Consider the following 19,067-nt stretch of genomic DNA (forward strand, 5'->3'; position numbering starts at 1 on the left):
ATTAAAATTCGAAAATTTTTTCTAAAGCCTCCAGGGGACTTCGTTTTCGCACGAAAAAATTTTATGTGCCCTTATTGCATCCGGACCCACAATTATTATTTAAATGCAACGAATACGTCAATACTTGTATATCTGTAAGTAAGTATGTACATATTACACATTACAACTTAGTCATCCACTAAAAATGGAGTGAGTATTAAATGAACAAATAATATGTCGTTTGAACGTTCGAAATGTCGAATTTTCACTTTTGAAAGTGATTCGATTTAAAATTATTAGTAAACTTATATCTATTTAAATATAAATTAATGGTGGCAGTACAGAACTACATAACTAACGTTTTTATTGTAAATGGGTCTATTGCATTAAAAATTCCTACAAATTAAATACACATTGTGCTAAACGGATTTTTGTGAAATCTCATTTTTTGATACTATAATTGAAGCCGCGCGTCAAATAGAAGCCCAACTAACATTTAAAAAGTTCACCTGAGGTGATGTTGTAATTCCTCACTCGCCCAACATTTTTCATGGACATTGTTCGTGGTGATAGAATAAGAGATTGTTGAGCAACGATAAAGTTAATAAGCATAAACTGCATCATGAATGATTTTTGTACTCGCGCTTTTACTTGGAATTTACTTTAATTCCCTATATTTCCTGATGAGATAAGTATGTTTAAAAAAGAAAACCTTTTATACATAAATAGGTCTTTAAATAACTCTCGAATCCTGTATTCTATGAATTCTTTAAGGGTTCTTGTCGGCTCTTTAGCTTCATTTTAAATAATATGTAGATTAATAATGAAACATTTTTAGAAAATGTGCAAGGAAGTAGAAGGACCCCCATTTAAAAGAAAGGAACAAATACAACGTTAGATTTGACTCCCGCTCCCCCTTATCCATCTTATGTACTAAGAAATCGTAAGCTCACTTATGAGAATAATGCTTTCGTGAAATGTATACGATTTTATATAATAAGAGCTAACTTTTTGCAGGAAAAATGAAGAATTCAACAACTCTACAGTTATCTAACTCAGAAATAAAGGACCGAACCTTAACCAAAAATTTAGCAAGAATACTAATGGAAGATGAAAGTGTTGAAATGGAAAATGAAATTGTCTCATGGGCATGTCCTAGTATAATAAAGCCAGTTGTTGAGCAAAATAAGTACCTTCAAAATTACCGTTTCGTTGTAAGTACTCACACAATATTGCAAACGAAGCTTAGTCGCAAAACATTCTTTCCTTTTTTGTTTTTTCGTAGTAAATAAAGATGAAATCAGAACAAGTAGCTCTTAAAGTACCTAATTACACTGCGGAAAGAACCGTTTGAAGATGTTAAATGTATGAGGTAGGGAAAGTCAAATTGTGTGTACAACCCTTCGTTTCACAATTTATTACGAATTGGATTAAAATTGGGGTACGGGGGAATTAACTCATTCTGTATTTGAATTTCAAATCAAGTGTGTTTAGTTTAAAATGTGGCCCTCAATCTATTGGAAAAAGCGATTACTTCTATCAATTTAATTGCACGTGCCTGAAGCTAATAGAAGTCCTCAGTATGTGAAAAATCGACCGAGGTAGGGGAGGGGAATATTTGGATTTGGTGCTGGTAATTATAATCATGTACGATTGTCTATAGGTTTGAATTTGAACGCTTGGCGCTGTATAGTGTTAAAACTCTCCAATAAAAAAAATGTGTATAGATACTTCATTGGGCCTTTATAACCCACAAAATATTAAGTTATAAGCAAATCCACCGAAAGACATTTTCCCATGCATTCCGTGAAGGCTCCTTTAAGTGTATTTTTCAAACTAATCTATTGCAAGTGGGATATTATATGTATTCGTCTATTGCCTTAAATGTATTCTAAAGACATTTTAAAGCTTATTTTCTTGCTACCCTTTTTCTTCTCTTTGCCTGCTTCTTAACTCTTCTATTTTCTACAGATAGATTTTTTGGTTATTTCGTTGTCTTTAAGTCTGTTTCTTCGACATATAACTTTTTTGCTTTCTTTGTCACCTTTGATTCCTTGGAAGATTTTTTATCTTTTTTTTGTTTGGGAAAAATTACACTGTATTCTAGCTAAAAAATTCTCTAACTGCAATTGCCGATCTTGGTAAGGAATAAACGCATAATACTGCCAGGTGACTGGTATCGCTGTTGCATTGTAAAATATTGGTTTTAGCATTTCTGAAGTTGCAGCATAAATTTCTTTGCTACTGAAAAAAGCTAGCTGTTAAGACTACTCTAGAACCAGTTGTAAAAAAACGCTAGCTTTTTTAGCGGCAAAGGAACTCATGCTGCACCTGCAGAAATACTAAAACCAAGATTTGAGAGTGTATCAACTACACCAGGCACCTTGCAGTTTCATGCGTTTATTTCTTACCAAGGTTGGAAATTGCAGTTGAAGAAATTTTCAGCTGCAACAGAGTGCAATTGTTTCTGAAAAAAGAGAAGGAATCACAGGCAACGAAGAAAGCATAAAACATCTGTCAAAGAAAGAAAATCAAAGACAACGAAAATACCAATAAATCTGTCGATCAAAAATAGGAAATTTAAGAAGTTGTCAACTAGAAGAAAGGAGCAGGAAATAAGATTTAAAATATCTTTTTAATACATTGAAGGCAATATATTAATACACATAATAACAATTTTACCACCTACGATGGATTATATTTGAAAAGTACACTTCAATTTACTTCTTTAGTATTACATCCCTACAGTTACTGTAATGTAGGCATTAAAATTCAGTAATGACAGTATTAACCCTGTAAAATACACAGGGCAGTTTTATAAATAAGAAATAGTCATAATTGATACGTTAAATTATTCCGAAGAAGTTTCGCCGAGCGAGCATCCCAGCGGTCACGAGCGCCTTCGATATATTTCATTACTCTTTATTTAATTTCTCGCAAACAACAAATTTATTTTTGCTTTCAGCTTTCGAAAGAAAACATCTTGGTCCTTATTTTGAGACAAGAAAAAATCGTTCGAATTAAAAAAACTCCCAAATATTTTTGATTTTGAAAAAGGGGTTCAATTTTCATTTTTTGAAAAAATTGCTATAACAATTCTATATGTGATAAAAACATCTATCAGAAACATATAGGACAAAATTTGGTTTTAACCATACAAAAGCAGTTTCGTACGTTCAAAACAGTGATTACCAGCACAAAATCCGAAAATTCCCGGTCCCGCACCTCGATCAATTTTGATTCAATTGAAAAAAATTTTTCCTATAAAATTCTAACTAGTAGGGCTACAGTTGGCTCAAGTTTGAGTTTGATCATAGAAAGTCATTTTTCAGGATGGGTTCACTTAAGAAATAATGCCCCATATATGGACTTTGGATTGAAAAATTATTTATTTCAGATAAAATTGTTTTAATGAAAGAATAGGTCTCCTAAAATCGATTAAATAAATGATTAATTTAATGCTTATTTGTTTCTTTGTGTTTCGGATAGTTCTGAAAAGAACTTCACTTAATGGACTGAAACTGACAGATGAGACACAATAACGTATTATATATTTATTCCATCACGAAAAAAAGAATAATTCTTTCAGCATATCTTTTTAATCTCACATATACAATAACAAATTAATAAACACAATTTTAACCAAATTCCAATAATGTTATCTTAATCAAATCTTTTAAGACCACATGTGAGTAGTTTACTTCCTATATGTATTCCTGATGAAGTTTGGTGTCACCAAGTGAAAGCTCGTTTTAATAAACACAAATATTTATATAACGATCAGTCCAGCTAGGAAGCTTCGAGCCCTTGTGCCCAGTACAAGAATTAAGTGTTAAAATACATGTTCGAGGTGCGTAACGTGTTTAACGAGAAGCCAAAGGGTTTCTGAGACGAGAAAAGGATAATCTTTTACGGAATTTAATGAAAGCATGAATTTCCTGATTACTGACCGACTAATGCCAATATCTTGAGACTGCCACTTAGGTCTCAATTTCCACTATGTTCTAATCTACACCGCTGACGTAGTAACGTTATTTTGACGATTCTTTACGAGAAGAAAATCCATCATGTTGCAAAACGAGCAAACGCCTGCAAGGGATTCTAACGAGAAATTTGAACACTTTCAACCAAATGTATACAATCTAGAACGAATAGGTCTTCCATGACTTATCACATGAATGTATTTGCTCTTTCGCATTTTGATGTGAACGGAAGCCAACAAGTTTATCAATAAATGAAACCCTTGCTCATTCTGGTCATCCGCCCATAAAATGAAATGATTTACATTCCGATAACTGCGTGCCTGCCGATAATAACGTACTTCTTCTTAATTCGCCGATCGGCGATAATCGACAAGTTTTAAATGTACACCATGCAACAACGAGTTCGACGTTTGTAAATTAAAGTTCATAGGAACCACGTGCAGTGAACCTGATGAAAATTCCTGCAAGTGATCCACCACCAGGTTATGTTTCATTTAATCTAGATCCACACGCTTCAGCGCATGGCTCACCGACAATAGGGAGTTCTGCGACGAAGGATCAAATGTTAGAAATTATGATTTCAATTATACAACAAAGTATGACACTGACGCAAAAACTTGCCTAAAATCAGGCAACTCCGCGCGTTTTTCATACAATACTAGATTTTTGCAAAACGATTGAAAATTCCGATGGAAAAATAGGTCCACGCGAAACGAAACTGTGACTTGAGCAGGTTGTAACGATAGCGCTGCTCAATAATTGGCCAGAGTCTTTTTTAATTTAAACTGTGAAGTGTCATTTGTAAGGGGTCGAGCGCGCTTGGATCTTAGGTCGATAACGAGAATTAACGAGTTGGCAATAGCTGTAGGAAGCTTTTAGCAGAATCTTTTCAAGAGATACTAATTTATCCGACACTTTTTACAAAAATGCAAAATCGGGTAAAAAATTGTAATGAATCGATTGCGTCATACTTTCCAAATAGGTTACAAATATGTACGAGTATTCCGATGATTTTTACACAAATGAAAAAGCAAGTATTATTCGGGTTAAGATCACAAGACATTATGCTACGGGCATTTTGAGGGATTCACAATAACAAAGATGAACCTTTCGCAGATCTCGGCTGGTTGCACCAGATAATAAAGAATTTTTAGGAAAATAATAAAAGCCGTTCCGAACATAAGAGTTATAGTAGAATTGATAATAATTCACTGTAACCAAAATTACAGAAATTACAAACCGAGGGTACTATAGTGTATTCTGAAAACAAATATGTTAAATTAAAGTTAGGTGGATGTTATAACTGTCAAACCGAGGAAAATTATTGCCGAAAATGTCCTAAGCATAGGCGAGAACCCTACTGTACTAAATGTAAAGTTAAAAGACATGAATGCGTAGTTTTATTCAACTGTGTCCATTACTATCCACGATTGTAAACACTCTTAATGAGTCAGGCTTAACGTCGTTGAAATACGTTACAAAATTTTAAATAAACGGAAAACAATTGAGACATTGATAGATGCATATCTGTAGGAATATTACAAGTTCATATCGAGTTATATGTTGTACGAGGCCAACAAATTTCTATTCGAGTGGTTCTGATAGCGTTTAAGCGTAGAATATTATAATAGGGTGCGATTATACTGGAATCGCGACTCGAACCACGTCGTCCTATGTGAGTCACATTCTATTGTTTCGTAGAAAAAAAATTGCTAAGCGAATTTAGTCATGACTATCATCTATTGTATACTCAAACTCATAGGATACTGTTACATGCTTACCCTTCCAGGCCCTTTTCCAAATTTCAAAGAGGGTTGTCCGGTATTTCTGAGAGGATGAAAGATGGCAACCCTGGCGAATTAGTTATGGGGAGCTTCGAGCTTTATTTTGGCGTTGATTTTATTCTTATTCTCGATGGGCTGGAAAGCGACCGTAAATATGGTCATTCTATTATTCTCAATGTCATTTTATTAAAACTAAAATCATTTCTTGAAAAAAAGATCCTACTCCATCTTCAGTCCATTGGGAATCGAACCACAAAACTTCTGATTTCCGGTCAGGTGCTTTTCCAATTAAGCTATTAGAGGGATCAGAATAAGAACTCTTAATTCAAGAACATAACGCTAATTTTTAGCTAGGTGTTAATGGTAAAAATAATTATTTAAAATTTTTAAATTTATCTGCTATATCATCAGAGATTGTACCTTACCGACAGTAAATTAACCCTCCAAACCATGAAGGCAGAAAATCTACACAATATCGATCAAGTTAAGAATCTTCAATAACAGAAAATGCTTAACGTCTTAATAAGACTAGATGGAAAATAATATTTTTTAATTCCAATTAAAATTATTTCTTGAAAAAAAGATCCTACTCCATCTTCACTCCATTGGGAATCGAACCACAAAACTTCTGATTTCCGGTCAGGTGCTTTTCCAATTAAGCTATTAGAGAGATCAAAATAAGAACTCTTCATTCAAGAACATAACGCTAATTTTTAGGTAGGTGTTAATGGTACAAATAATTACTTAAAATTTTTTCAATTTATCTGCTATATCATCAGAGATTGTACCTTAACGACAGTAGATCAACGCTCCAAACCATGAAGGCAGAAAATCTACACAATATCGATCAAGTTAAGTATCTTCAATAACAGAAAATGCTTAACGTCTTAATAGTCTTAATAAAACTAGAGGGAAAATAATATTTTTAAATTAAAATTAAAATTATTTCTTGAAATAAATTTAAATAAAATATTAATATTATTTTTCATCTAGTCTTATTAAGACGTTAAGCATTTTCTGTTATTGAAGATTCTTAACTTGATCAATATTGTGTAGATTTTCTGCCTTCATGGTTCTTGAATTATTCTTATTCTGATCCCTCTAATAGCTTAATTGGAAAAGCACCTGACCGGTAATCAGAAGTTTTGTGGTTCGATTCCCAAGGGAGTGAAGATGGAGTAGGATCTTTTTTTCAAGAAATAATTTTAATTTTAATTTAAAAATATTATTTTCCATCTAGTCTTATTAAGACGTGAAGCATTTTCTGTTATTGAAGATTCTTAACTTGATCGATATTGTGTAGATTTCCTGCCTTCATGGTTTGGAGCGTTGATCTACTGTCGGTAAGGTGCAATCTCTGATGATATAGCAGATAAATTTAAAAATTATGAAATAATTACTTGTACCATTAACACCTAGCTAAAAATTAGCGTTATGTTCTTGAATTAAGATTTCTTACTCTGATCCCTCTAATAGCTTAATTGGAAAAGCACCTGACCGGAAATCAGAAGTTTTGTGGTTCGATTCCCAATGGAGTGAAGATGGAGTAGGATCTTTTTTTCAAGAAATAATTTTAATTTTAATTAAAAAATATTATTTTCCATCTAGTCTTATTAAGATGTTAAGCATTTTCTGTTATTGAAGATTCTTAACTTGATCGATATTGTGTAGATTTTCTGCCTTCATGGTTTGGAGGGTTGATCTACTGTCGATAGGGTACAATCTCTGATGATATAGCAGATAAATTTAAAAATTTTGAAATAATGTCATTTTATTATTCTCAATGGACTGAAAACTGACTAAAAAATCGTACCCGATTTGACCTTTTTATGTGCATCTGGACAGGATGAGGTTAAGAAACCATACTGATTTCGCTTGAGTTCATTCTATTCTATTATTTTAAGTTGGTTTCATACTTATTCTGGATGGGCTGAAATTTTAGCTGTTAACGCTTGGACTATTGCTCAATCTTGACGTTTATCTCGAGGTCAGATTCAATTTAGTTCTCGAAGCGTTGGAAAAGGCCGGTCAAACTTTAAATTAAAATAAAATGACAGTTCGGCCTCTATAAAGTGGACTTTTTAGATTACCGGATTAGCGCGAAAGAAATAGAGCCAGGAGAAAGTCAAATATATGCAATAGCGAAATTCGAGATTCGCTATTAGATTAAAAACTTCCCATGTCGAGATACGATACCGTTCTGCTAAGTTAGAACTGACAGCGATAGTGTGGGCGTGCGATAGATTACGGCAGTTTTTAAATGCTCTAAAATTTATCATAGTAACAGAATGCCGAGCTTTTGTACACCTTAGTGCGACTAAGGCAATGGTATACGCGAAAACCACCAGCGAGGATGAAATCCTTTTACATCAGTGAACAAATGATAAATTAACGCGCATAATCGTGATTTTAAAGAAACTGAGCAAAGATATTTCAAGAGAAGAATTGGAAACCTATGTGAATATTACTTAATAAAAGGACTACTGTACTGAATAGTTAAACAAGATAATAAAGAAGTTTCGCTTAATGCTGTATCTGTTACAATGACAAAGGCCGTAGTTGTGCAGCAATATTACTCTTTCCCAAATATGCGCAGTCGCGTTGAAGAACTCAATAAAAAACTAAATACGGATACCTTTTGCTTTTTGAAAAACGTATAACCAGAGAAATTACAAAAAACTTTGAAACTTATCGAGAACCTAAAGAATTTATCGAAGAGATATTACAAGAAAGTAGGAAGTCTCATAACGAGTTTAAAAAAGGTATGGTGAACATCGCCACATTGAAGTGGACTTTAGGCCGGGAGACGTTAGGCCGTTGAACCTGGTGAGCGTTCTTGGGTGGAGGAGGAATCTAAAAAATGAAACTCGACCGTCAGCTTTGTTTGAGTTTATTATTTTTTGGGGACTTTTTCATCTACTCTCGTCCGAGTGATGCTACTACCTAATGCTCAGATGGATGAGCATTCCTTCTTTAAATTTCGTGAGAGCAAGGTGAAAATCAGTAAATTGGGGTTTACTCAATTATAATTTTAAAAAAACATCTATTCTTAACCCCCACATTAGTTATCATGTATCGATAACAGCACATAATACTTCATTTACTGTTACAATGGGTGATGAGCCAATTAGCATGATTCATAGCTGCTTGACGATCAATTGAAAAAGGATTTTAGTTAGCACAATCTAATAGTTGCCTGAAATCCTGATCCCTTGAGAACAGTAAATAACAGGTTTTACGAATATTTAAAATATCGAATTTACGTTAGGGTAATCAGCCAATTAGCATGACTTATAGCTGCTTGTCAATCAGTTGAAAAGGATTTCAGTTAGCATAATTTAATAGCTGCGTGAAATCTTGATCCCTTGAGAACAGTAAATGACACTTTACTCCACAATTCTACACGCAATCATAATATAGATGAATTAATTTCAATACAATATACAACTGGAGCGATAGCGGACTCATCATACAGCTTTACAATTTTTAATCCTACCTTTAGACAAGGGAGCGAGAAGGGTTTAACCTTTATTAAGCCCTTATCTAATGGGCTAATTTGTCCTTCAAATACACATGTGCACACTTAGGTAGCATGTGTGAGACGCCTTTCCCACTGTCGCAATGTCACTTGTTTTTCCAAGGCTGTTGCATAACTGGCTTTAAACCGAGAGTTTGAGACTGTCTTTAAAATCGTTTTATCTCTCTTATGCTTTAGTCCTTGAAACCCAAGCACCAACGTTAATAACTCACGACACGGCAGTTTTTACCTTCTACTGTCTAGTGAGCTAAATTATTTCTTTTTTGTTAATTCGCGGCACCGCCTTAGTCACTTTTTATTCCTTTTCGAATTTACAGAGGACCTTTCGAAAATACTACTTGCTCGTCACAAGTAGCTCGTACGACTGCCTGGAGACTTTCCGAAGGATGCTTTTTGTTAATTCCCTGTCGCTGGTAGACTGTGGGGTATTTTGATGACTAAGTTATTATTTTTTGTGAATATGTTGGGAAATATGGAAGTTATACTTTAGCTTGACCTCTTAAGATTTGTGCTTCTCAGCAGCTATCTCTTTCCTGTTGATAAAATTGTATTTCAGTTACTGCGGGTCTCACCTTTCAATTTATCAATGTAAATATTTATTATAGGAGACCCCCTTTTAAAGTTCAAAATTGTTCAATTCTGAAACTGCTTTTTGCACTATGAATTTCTGTTCATTTTCAAGGAAGTTATAGCCGTCTCTAGGCTTCTTCTTTGGCAGGGTAGTCATGAGAGATCAATGAGTGTACAGCGGCTGGAGAATGCAGGAAGAAAGAATTGTATTACACCAACACGGTCGTTGACGCGGAGCATTCTCGTGCGCCCCCACATGTGTAATACCTCGGTACCTCGTACGACTTGATGGTATGTGTGTAAGTCATTCAGCCATACCTGCTCGCCCATTCTTTATTGCCGTCATTTTAAAGTGCTAACTTGGCGGCCTAATTTATGATTACTCTAGTTACGTTGAAACCGAGATTGTAATTCCTGATTTGGGAGATGAGGAATAAAAGGTTATAAATTCGCACATTCTCGTGGATGACTTGGAAAATAGTATGCACGAAGACAATTCCGTAGAACATGTCAACGAGAACAATAATCGACCGATACCAAAGATGCGCAAGCCTGCTTATCTCTTGGACTTCGTATAAGTTGCTAAATTTTATGTATTCTATTTATTGTATTGAAGCTGCAACTGTTCCAATGTAAACCCTACGGAATATATGAAAAGGATATTACAAAAAATGTGTGAATCTGTACCAGATTGAGGATGAAATGCAAGTTAGGTTGGTCGAATGTTAGTGAATGTCAATGTGATTAACAAGAACGAGTTCCTGAGCATCAACAAAGCACTTAATTTATAATAGGTGCAAGTTGTCCGTGAATGTTTTTCCAATAACGTTTATGATATAGATTAGGGTTTAGGTGATTACTCGTTATAAAAGTAGGTAAGTTAAAAACCAATTAAAGAATCTGTTAGCGGTATGTTAAGTAGTACATCCTGTTTAGTTGATTGTATAGGCACTTTGAATTAGAGACAGCCGCATAATACGGGTGAGTCTGTTTGATTGCTAACAAGCTTGAGTCAGAAAGAACATACATATTCTCGACTTTCGGCCTGTTCGAGTCAATTAATTTCTTTTGCAAATTTATTGATTGTCTGAGTCTGGCGTTGGATATAACCCTTCATTGTTAAAGGTCAGATATTTCAAAAATCTTTTAAAGATTTTCTACAATTTATACCCATAATTTTGAATCCTCGGGTTTAAACTTTTGCAGCGTATTTAAGTGCTGATCTGATTATAAATCCTTAGGCTCTAGCTGCTATAGCAACGAAACTAGTATAATCGACTGAAGTTCAACGCGAGTCAAATTGATGTCTAGATCGCGCAGTTTATGTACACTCAGTTTCGCTGTTTCCTCAATTTTATACAAAAAACTTTTACGTAGATAATGCCGAGGAGAGTAATTAGGAGATGGAAAGCCGAGAAGAAGGTAGGCGGCTGTCAGTGGTATTTGGGATATATCTTGCAAACGAATGGAGATCATACAGCTCATATAAGAGAAAGGATAAAAAAGCAGCAGGGGCACTGAAACAAGCATGGGCAATAGGAAAAAGAAAGTTGAAAAAAATTGAAGAAGGAGAATGTGATGATTCAATACGCTGGCATTGCCGGTATTTGGTTATGGAGCAGAGATATAATGATGGAAAGAAAGGAAAAATATTGAGAGTTTACAAGAAAGATATACGGGGGGATTTTTTTAACTAGAAATTTTCAAATGTCTCGAAAAATAGGCATTCTATGAAAAAATGTTATGAATCAAAATTTAATCACTCTGAGGAATACATACACTGATGTTAAAATCGGTTCTAACACACCTTACATTCACAGTGTTTCCTTAATATTTCTATAGGTCCCCGCACACATCTATGGAAAATATGATCCCAGCAATACGCTCAGGGATCATGTCGAACTCTCTGTTCCTTTTATATTTTGTAGTTTGGGACCTCCCAAACAATAATATTCATGTCTGAATGTCGAGAAAAGGATACTTTTTCGTGGGTGTTGTACCAAAGTTAAAGTTTAAAGGACTGTTTGGCACCACGCTCAGGGATCATGCCGAACTCTCTGTCCCTGTGATATTTTGTAGTTTAGGATCTTCCCAATAATAATATCCATGTCTTAATTTCGAGAAAAGGACACTTTTTTGTGGGTGTTGTACCAAAGTTAACGTTTCATGCACACTAGAAGGGTTCCACGGGCCCTCTAGGACTGTTTGGCACCTCGCCCAGGGATCATGCCTAACTCGCTGTCTCTTTAATATGTTGTAGCTTAGGGCCTGCTGATCGATAATATTTATGTCATGCCCAATTCTCTGACCATCCAATTAAGGAAAGAAATCCGGGTATTCAAGACGATATCAGTGCATGATCCTGCCAATTAAGGCAATACTGGAGAATTATCCAGCCAGTTAAGGCAAGATTCAAGAATGGTCAGGTTAATAATAGCAATATTCTGGAATTTTCCAGCCAGTTAAGGCAAGATTATGATCTGATACGGGCAATGAAGGCAATATCGGGAAGTGTTTAAACCAGTTATAGCAACATTAGTGTATGGTTTAGACCCGCATTCGTATTATTATTTATCAAGATCTGCTTGGATCATTTCCTGCTTGTTGATGTCGCGCGTATCGTAAATACCATAATATGCTTGCTACATGTGCATATGATCCGACTGTCCTCGCCCCAGATTTGCAAGTACAGTACTACGCTGTAGCTCTTGATTATCGGCTGCTTAAACCAAGTTATCTTCTACATGGGAAATCCAGATCTGATATTTCTTTGCGCGCCTGAAACGAGAATACACTCGCACTCTGATAAAACCCGGTTCATCGACAAGTTCGTCCAACTCCAAATCTTCCATTCGCTCCCAGTCAAACTTATCTTGGATGTAAGCTGCTGCTAGATTAAGCTGATAGACTCCTACCATCAGTTTCTTTAGATAATTTATATCCAGCGTAGGGAAATGAGGTACTTGGTGTTCATTAAGATGAATCCATCTGGCATTCCTGGTGTGCAGGTTATCAATTCTAACTCTGGCTTGGACGATGTAGGGTTCACGTGGTTTTCCTAACGATCGCTACGATCGCTTTAGCCATCTTTATGCAAGGATGATACTTGTTGAGGATCGCCCCAGCAATGCAGTAAAAATCGCCGATGTTAATGACCTAGTACATGTTAATGAGATTTCCGAAGAACTTAAAAACAGATTTTATGTGGCCATTTCGTGCCGCTACGACCCACCTTGTCTTAGTGGTCAATCTTGAGTCATTTGCTTCTTCTGTATCAAATTATTTTTGTCCGCGAACTAATAGAGGTGGCACTTTATGGTTAATACCAAGTTTTTCAAGAAGCGGTAGAGCATCATGATGACCACGGTCCACAATGATAATGCCATCGTTTTCGAACCATTCTCGCAACCCATTAACATCGATTTCGAATTCATTAGTAAGCATGGCAGCATCGTTATTTCGACAGTCAGAAAAGTAGGGCCTATGAATATCCAAAATATAGCCGTCTGAAGCTACAATTAAGGGTGGCTTAATTAAGTGGCGACCTTTATGAACGCAGTATGTTTGCCTGAGTACTCTGAAATTACTAGGTGTATGGATATATAGATAAGTTCCATCTATATAGGCAATTACTTTTGGAACTTCTCTGTTTATATTATTCCCGCGTTATAGCTACCAACCCTATGTTGTTGGGAGCAAAATAGTCATCAAAGATCTTCTCAAAATAGAATTAATGAGACTCACATTTTCCCTACTATCGTATCCAAAAATAACTTTTAAAAAGTCATGACTTAGCCCTTAGTGAAGCTTACACAAAAAGATCATCCAATTCCTTTTACTAATACGGCGATATACCCATCGATCTTGTACAGCATCACGTACAGCATCGCAATACGTACATGAATCCCTGAATTGGTCGCGTCTTATGGGACTGATTGAATTGAACTCTTCCTTTAAAAACGTTTCTTTATTATTAAAATCAGGCTTATCAATCTTCGATAATTCACGTAGGCCTTGCAAAAAATATTGCAACTGTACACCAGGCAAGCGATAAGGTCTATTGCAAAATTCTAAACCTTGCAGTAGGACGTTTGGTATAAAGCCACTCACATCCAAATGTTCAGGATAAGAACGAGTTGATTCCGGTACGTTTATTTTTATTTTCAAGAAAACATTAACCCTACATTTCACCGACATCCTGGTCACATCTTGCATTCTTTTACAAAAAATATAAAACTATTTCTTCTTTGTATTTTCATCAATCTCTTGAGGAGCTATTTAATGCTCAGCACGGCGATAAATTGCGATTTGTTGTTTTTATTCATTTTCTGTATCAGATATATGTAGCATCGCTCGTGGCTGTAAGGAGATTGCACAGATGTAGCAACTTTTTCTAATCGGCGGCATGACTTAATTCCAGGTATAGGGAAATTCTTCAGTGTTTCTTTTTGTAATCTTGACTCCAGTATTAAACAAACATTGAAGGATACAGCTGTGCACGTTTTTGGCCACATGCACAACAATGCACCGGACCGTCTGTATACGTCTACATTTAGTCACTTTATATTATTTTTATTTTATATTTTATTTTCTTTAGTCATTTACACATTTAGTCGACATTTAGACGTGCTCAGTTGGGAGTATCCCATCTGTGCACGTTGAAGTGTAGACGTGCACAGGTGGCCTGGTGCATAGTTGTGCCTGTGGCCGACAACGTGCACTGTTGTGCCTATGGCCAGCGATGTGCACAGATGGGCTGGTGCACAGTTGCTCCGTGCACAGTTGTCCTTCACCTGCAATTCACAGGACCTGATTAATTAGTTTGAATAAGTAGGTACACACTTAGTGATGTTTAATCACATTTAGTTTGTTTAAGCCTGATCCGAAAACTACCAATTAATATTTTACAGTATTTAAACTACCCCCGGACACCTTTCTCATATTTAAGTCTTAATGACGTAGTTGGTAAGACATGAGTAATTAGTTTGAATGAGGAATTATGCCTTTGGTAATGTAACTTCAAATTCAGTTTATGTTACCATGATTCGAAAACCACTAATTGATTTTTGTTCGGCAAGTAAACTACCCGCAGACACCTACTCAATATTACAGTCTTGACGAAACGGTTAATAGGACCTGATTAATTAGTTTGAATAAGTGCGTACATAATTGGTCACGTTAACTCATATTCAGATTGTGTTAGCCTTATCCAAAAACTTATCAAAATTTAGTCTTGACGATGTGGTTAACAGGACCCGTTTAATTAGATTCAATAAGTACATAAAAGGCGACCTACGATGCAACACCGACAAAAAAAAACTATCCATCTCTCAACCTTAAGTTCTAGATATTATCGATCAGGGGACCCTAAAATACCAAATACCGATAGAACAGAAAGTCGACCTTTAGACATTTATATTATTGTTCAGGCGGTCCCAAACTTCAAAATATCCAAGGGACAGTGAGTTCAGCATGATCCCTGAGCGCGATGCCAAAAAGTCTTCGAGGTCCGTGGAACTTCTCTCGCCTCCATGAAAAGTGACATTTGGTCCCTCCTATCTCGAAACCTGGCGTTTTTTTGGACCCACTATCTAAGGACTTTATTTGATCGGGTAGCTTTTTGTCAGTGGGCACGTGAACAAATAAAACAAAATCCTAACTTTTTTCGTTATGGATTATTCTCTGGCGAGACGTCTTTTACGAACCATGGAATAGTTAATCGACACAACATGCACAACTGGAGTATTGAAAATCCGCAGTGGCTTCGTGAAGTCGAACACTAGCGTCCGTGGACTGTAAAGTATGGTCTGAAATAATTGGCAGCAAACTGATCTGTCCCCAGAATATCGAAGGCAGCTTAAATGGTCCAAAATATCAAGACATTTTGAAAAATGAACTGCCAATATTGCTTGAAGACTTGAGCTTGAAAATGCGACAGAGCATATGGTTTCAGCATGATGGTTGTCCGGCACAGTATTCAGCGGTAGCACGAGAAGTTCTTGAGCGTGATTTCAATTGTCGCTGGATTGGTAGAGGTGGTCCGATAAATTGGTTTGCAAGATCGCAGATCTTACTTCACCGTATTTCTTTTTGTGGTGCTATCTGAAAGACAAATTGAACAAAGAAAAACCAACAGCACGTGAGAATACGATTGACCGAATTACAAGTGCATGTGCTGAAATTCAAGAAGATACACTTCTACGTTGTGTGAATTCATTCGAATTACGGATTAATAAGTGCATTGAAGCCGAAGGTTATCATTTTGATCAATTAATTTAATTCAAAGATGATTCCCTGAGCAGCTCGAATTGTGAGAGACGAGGGGACTCACGTTAATCAAGCACCCCGAAGGGAACAGAAAACTGCTATGCCGACGTCGTTGTTCCTGGGCTGTGTTAAAAGTAGTAGTTTGTTTTAATACTGATTTGGAGTATTGCAGAATCGTAAGCGTGCATTCTCAGTAACAGTAAAATGAAGAAAATTTGAATTTCGTCGATTACAGCGCCATCTATCGCGAAACGAGAACAATGTTTTAGACAAATCATACGCATTTTTATCCCCTAGGGGGCGGTGTGGGAGAACTGAAGTGTTTCATGGAGATCGAAGAGAGTAGAGGGAGTGCGATAGAATTAACAAAATGGGAAGAAGATAGGAGAGAGTTCTTGAAGGAAAAAGGAGAGGGAAATACAATCAATAGAAAGATAGGAACGGATTGTGGAATTGAAATATATTAAATAGTATAAGATGATAAAAAAAGAAGTACCAAAGTATTTAGAAAAGGGATGGGGAGAGAGAAAAGTGGACCAGAATGAAAGATTTATATCGGGAAACGAAGTCAGGGAGGGGATGTATTGGGAAAAGGAAGAGAACAAAAAGTGCAGAATATGTGAATCGGAGGAAGAAACATGGGAGCATGTATGGAAAAGATGTACGAGAGGAATGGAAGACAAAGGAAACTGGAAAGAGAATGTGATCAAGATTCTAGGGGAGAATGGATTAGCAAACTTGCTTTCAATCGCTCGCTCACTCGTCCGGTAACCCGTCCTCAATTTCGCTATCGGAGGAAACAGATATAAGGATCAAGATTTAATATGAATATTTGTAAATAACTGTAAATAGTAAGGATAAGGTTTTATTAAAAATATGCAGGTGGAAAGATTGTAAAGAACGGAAGTCATATAAACCCTTAGGGGACAAATTACGAATAAAGAAGAAGAGTAGATGTTCCTTTCAGTTTATTTTGTTTTAGTTTAGTTTGCTGCTATAGAATTTTTAGTTCTGCGTTCCACTGTTTGCACTACCTTACTAAGATTTATATTTTTTGTTGTCATTCTTATTATTTTTCGGCTTTTTCATTCACCCTAAAGGGAAATATTGCTTCAATCTTGACTTAGGAGCCAAAATGCTGTTATCTTTCAAGTTATTTATTAGACACGTTTTACAGTAGTTATGTTCAGAGTATTGTTTGGAGTTCTTTTCGAGCTAATTTGTGTCGTTAGTGCTATTGATTCCACGCCATTTTTCCCCTTTTTTAAATCTAAATATTCCAACTTTTTAATATTACCTATGCCTATGTCCTTTAAGGTTTTTAAAATTTTATAGTTGCAGAAATCTTTTTCTTAATAATAAAATGGGCCTTCTCATTAGTCGTAAAGTTTGTCTGCCTTTTTATCTGCTTTATTTGACGTTTTCAACCCTTTTTAGAGTATTTGCCTATAAGATAGTTTCAAATCAATTTTAGATATGAATTGATCTGATCTTAAATCGTTCAATATTTCTGTCATGAGTGTGGTTGGATAGAGATCCTTTCTCGTGATATTACTAACCTTTATAATGTTCAAACAGAATCTATAATCTTTCCTTCGTTTTTTATCATTTCTATTGGATTTGACCATTTGGAACAAGAAAGTTCTATTATTACCTGTTCTAATAATTTTTCTGTTGTTTGATTAATTATTTCTTTTATTTTTGAGCTCACATGTTAATATTGCTGTTTAAATGGGTCGTGTCCATCTACATCAATTTTATGTTTTGTTAAATGGGTCGCTCTATCTTCTTTTTCTGAGTAAACTTTTATTTTTTCTTCTAAAAGTTTTTCTAATTATAACAATTATCCGCGACTGCTCATTTATTATTGTAAACGTGTTCAGCAGAAACACTTGGTATAGGGACCCTCCATCCGCAACCCGAGGACGCTTGCAGTGACTTTGTCATAGGCTCTTGGGTTCCATTTGCAAAGGATCACGTGCGCGCGTGTGTGTTTGTGGGTAAAACTACAAACTGTGATTCTCTTGCTCTGTTTTGTCACTTTTAACACTGATTAAGTGAACACCATTGTCGTGAGAAAAAGGCGCGAAAAGGTATCACACACAGTAACACACAACTATGTTACTCTGCCAAATTTCATAACAAAAGCTTACGCCTACATTTTTGTCAAAAAAAAGTGTGACTAAAACAATCTGAAACAAATAAGAAGGAAGAATTACCACTTCAAGCTAGGTTTAGACAGAGCGCGATCAGCAAACAGCCCGCGGGACGCTGTGAAGTCACAAACACAGCGATGCACGGAGAGAACTTTGACTACTCAGAAAATTCGTAGAAGCGGAATCTGTGAAAAAAAAGGACAAGATACATTTTTATAGAATATTTCTAGATGTGTGAACTTTTATGTCTGTTTTAATAACCCTGTCAAAACTATTACCTAATTTACCTTTAAATTAATGTTCTTTAATTTTTAGGAAAACAATTTTTGGAAGTTCACGACGTTTTGGAATAAACGTATTCCAAGTCACCTGTTCGTGAGTATATTTGACATTTTTTATTTGATATTTATTTGAGATAACCTTTGAACCATTGAATTTCTAACGGAACCTTAAAATCGGCGAAATAAATTATTCTGATTTTTGTAATTATTGGTGTGCACAAAAGCTCACTACTTCTTGCACAAATTCTAGGTACCATTAATAGTAATATATGCAGTAATTGTGGACAGTATACAACTTCTCTTATCAGTTTCTCCTCGAAAATTATTGACAACAGAAAATTCCTTCTATTTACTTCTCATTAAAATGTTTTTTCGATTATAGTTTAAAAAACAAAACTCAAGAACCCGAGAGAAATTGTGGGTCCGGATGCAATAAGGGCACATAAAATTTTTTCGTGCGAAAACGAAGTCCCCTGGAGGCTTTAGAAAAAATTTTCGAATTTTAATTT

At 35.5% G+C, this 19,067-nt stretch overlaps 1 protein-coding gene across 7 annotated transcripts in view; it reads left to right on the forward strand.

Annotated features, from left to right (window-relative positions):
- LOC117181461 overlaps positions 1 to 19,067 on the forward strand; it is a 163,483-nt gene that overhangs the window by 43,953 nt on the left and 100,463 nt on the right. For all 7 annotated transcript variants that reach the window (XM_033374128.1, XM_033374127.1, XM_033374130.1 and 4 more), the window contains 2 exons: positions 997 to 1,193; positions 18,593 to 18,652. In XM_033374128.1, the coding sequence (XP_033230019.1) occupies positions 1,002 to 1,193; positions 18,593 to 18,652 (252 nt within the window). In that variant the 5' untranslated portion in view covers positions 997 to 1,001. The remainder of the gene's footprint in view (positions 1 to 996; positions 1,194 to 18,592; positions 18,653 to 19,067) is intronic.

Source organism: Belonocnema kinseyi, chromosome 10, assembly GCF_010883055.1.
Source record: "Belonocnema kinseyi isolate 2016_QV_RU_SX_M_011 chromosome 10, B_treatae_v1, whole genome shotgun sequence".
Taxonomy (NCBI): Eukaryota; Metazoa; Arthropoda; class Insecta; order Hymenoptera; family Cynipidae; genus Belonocnema; species Belonocnema kinseyi.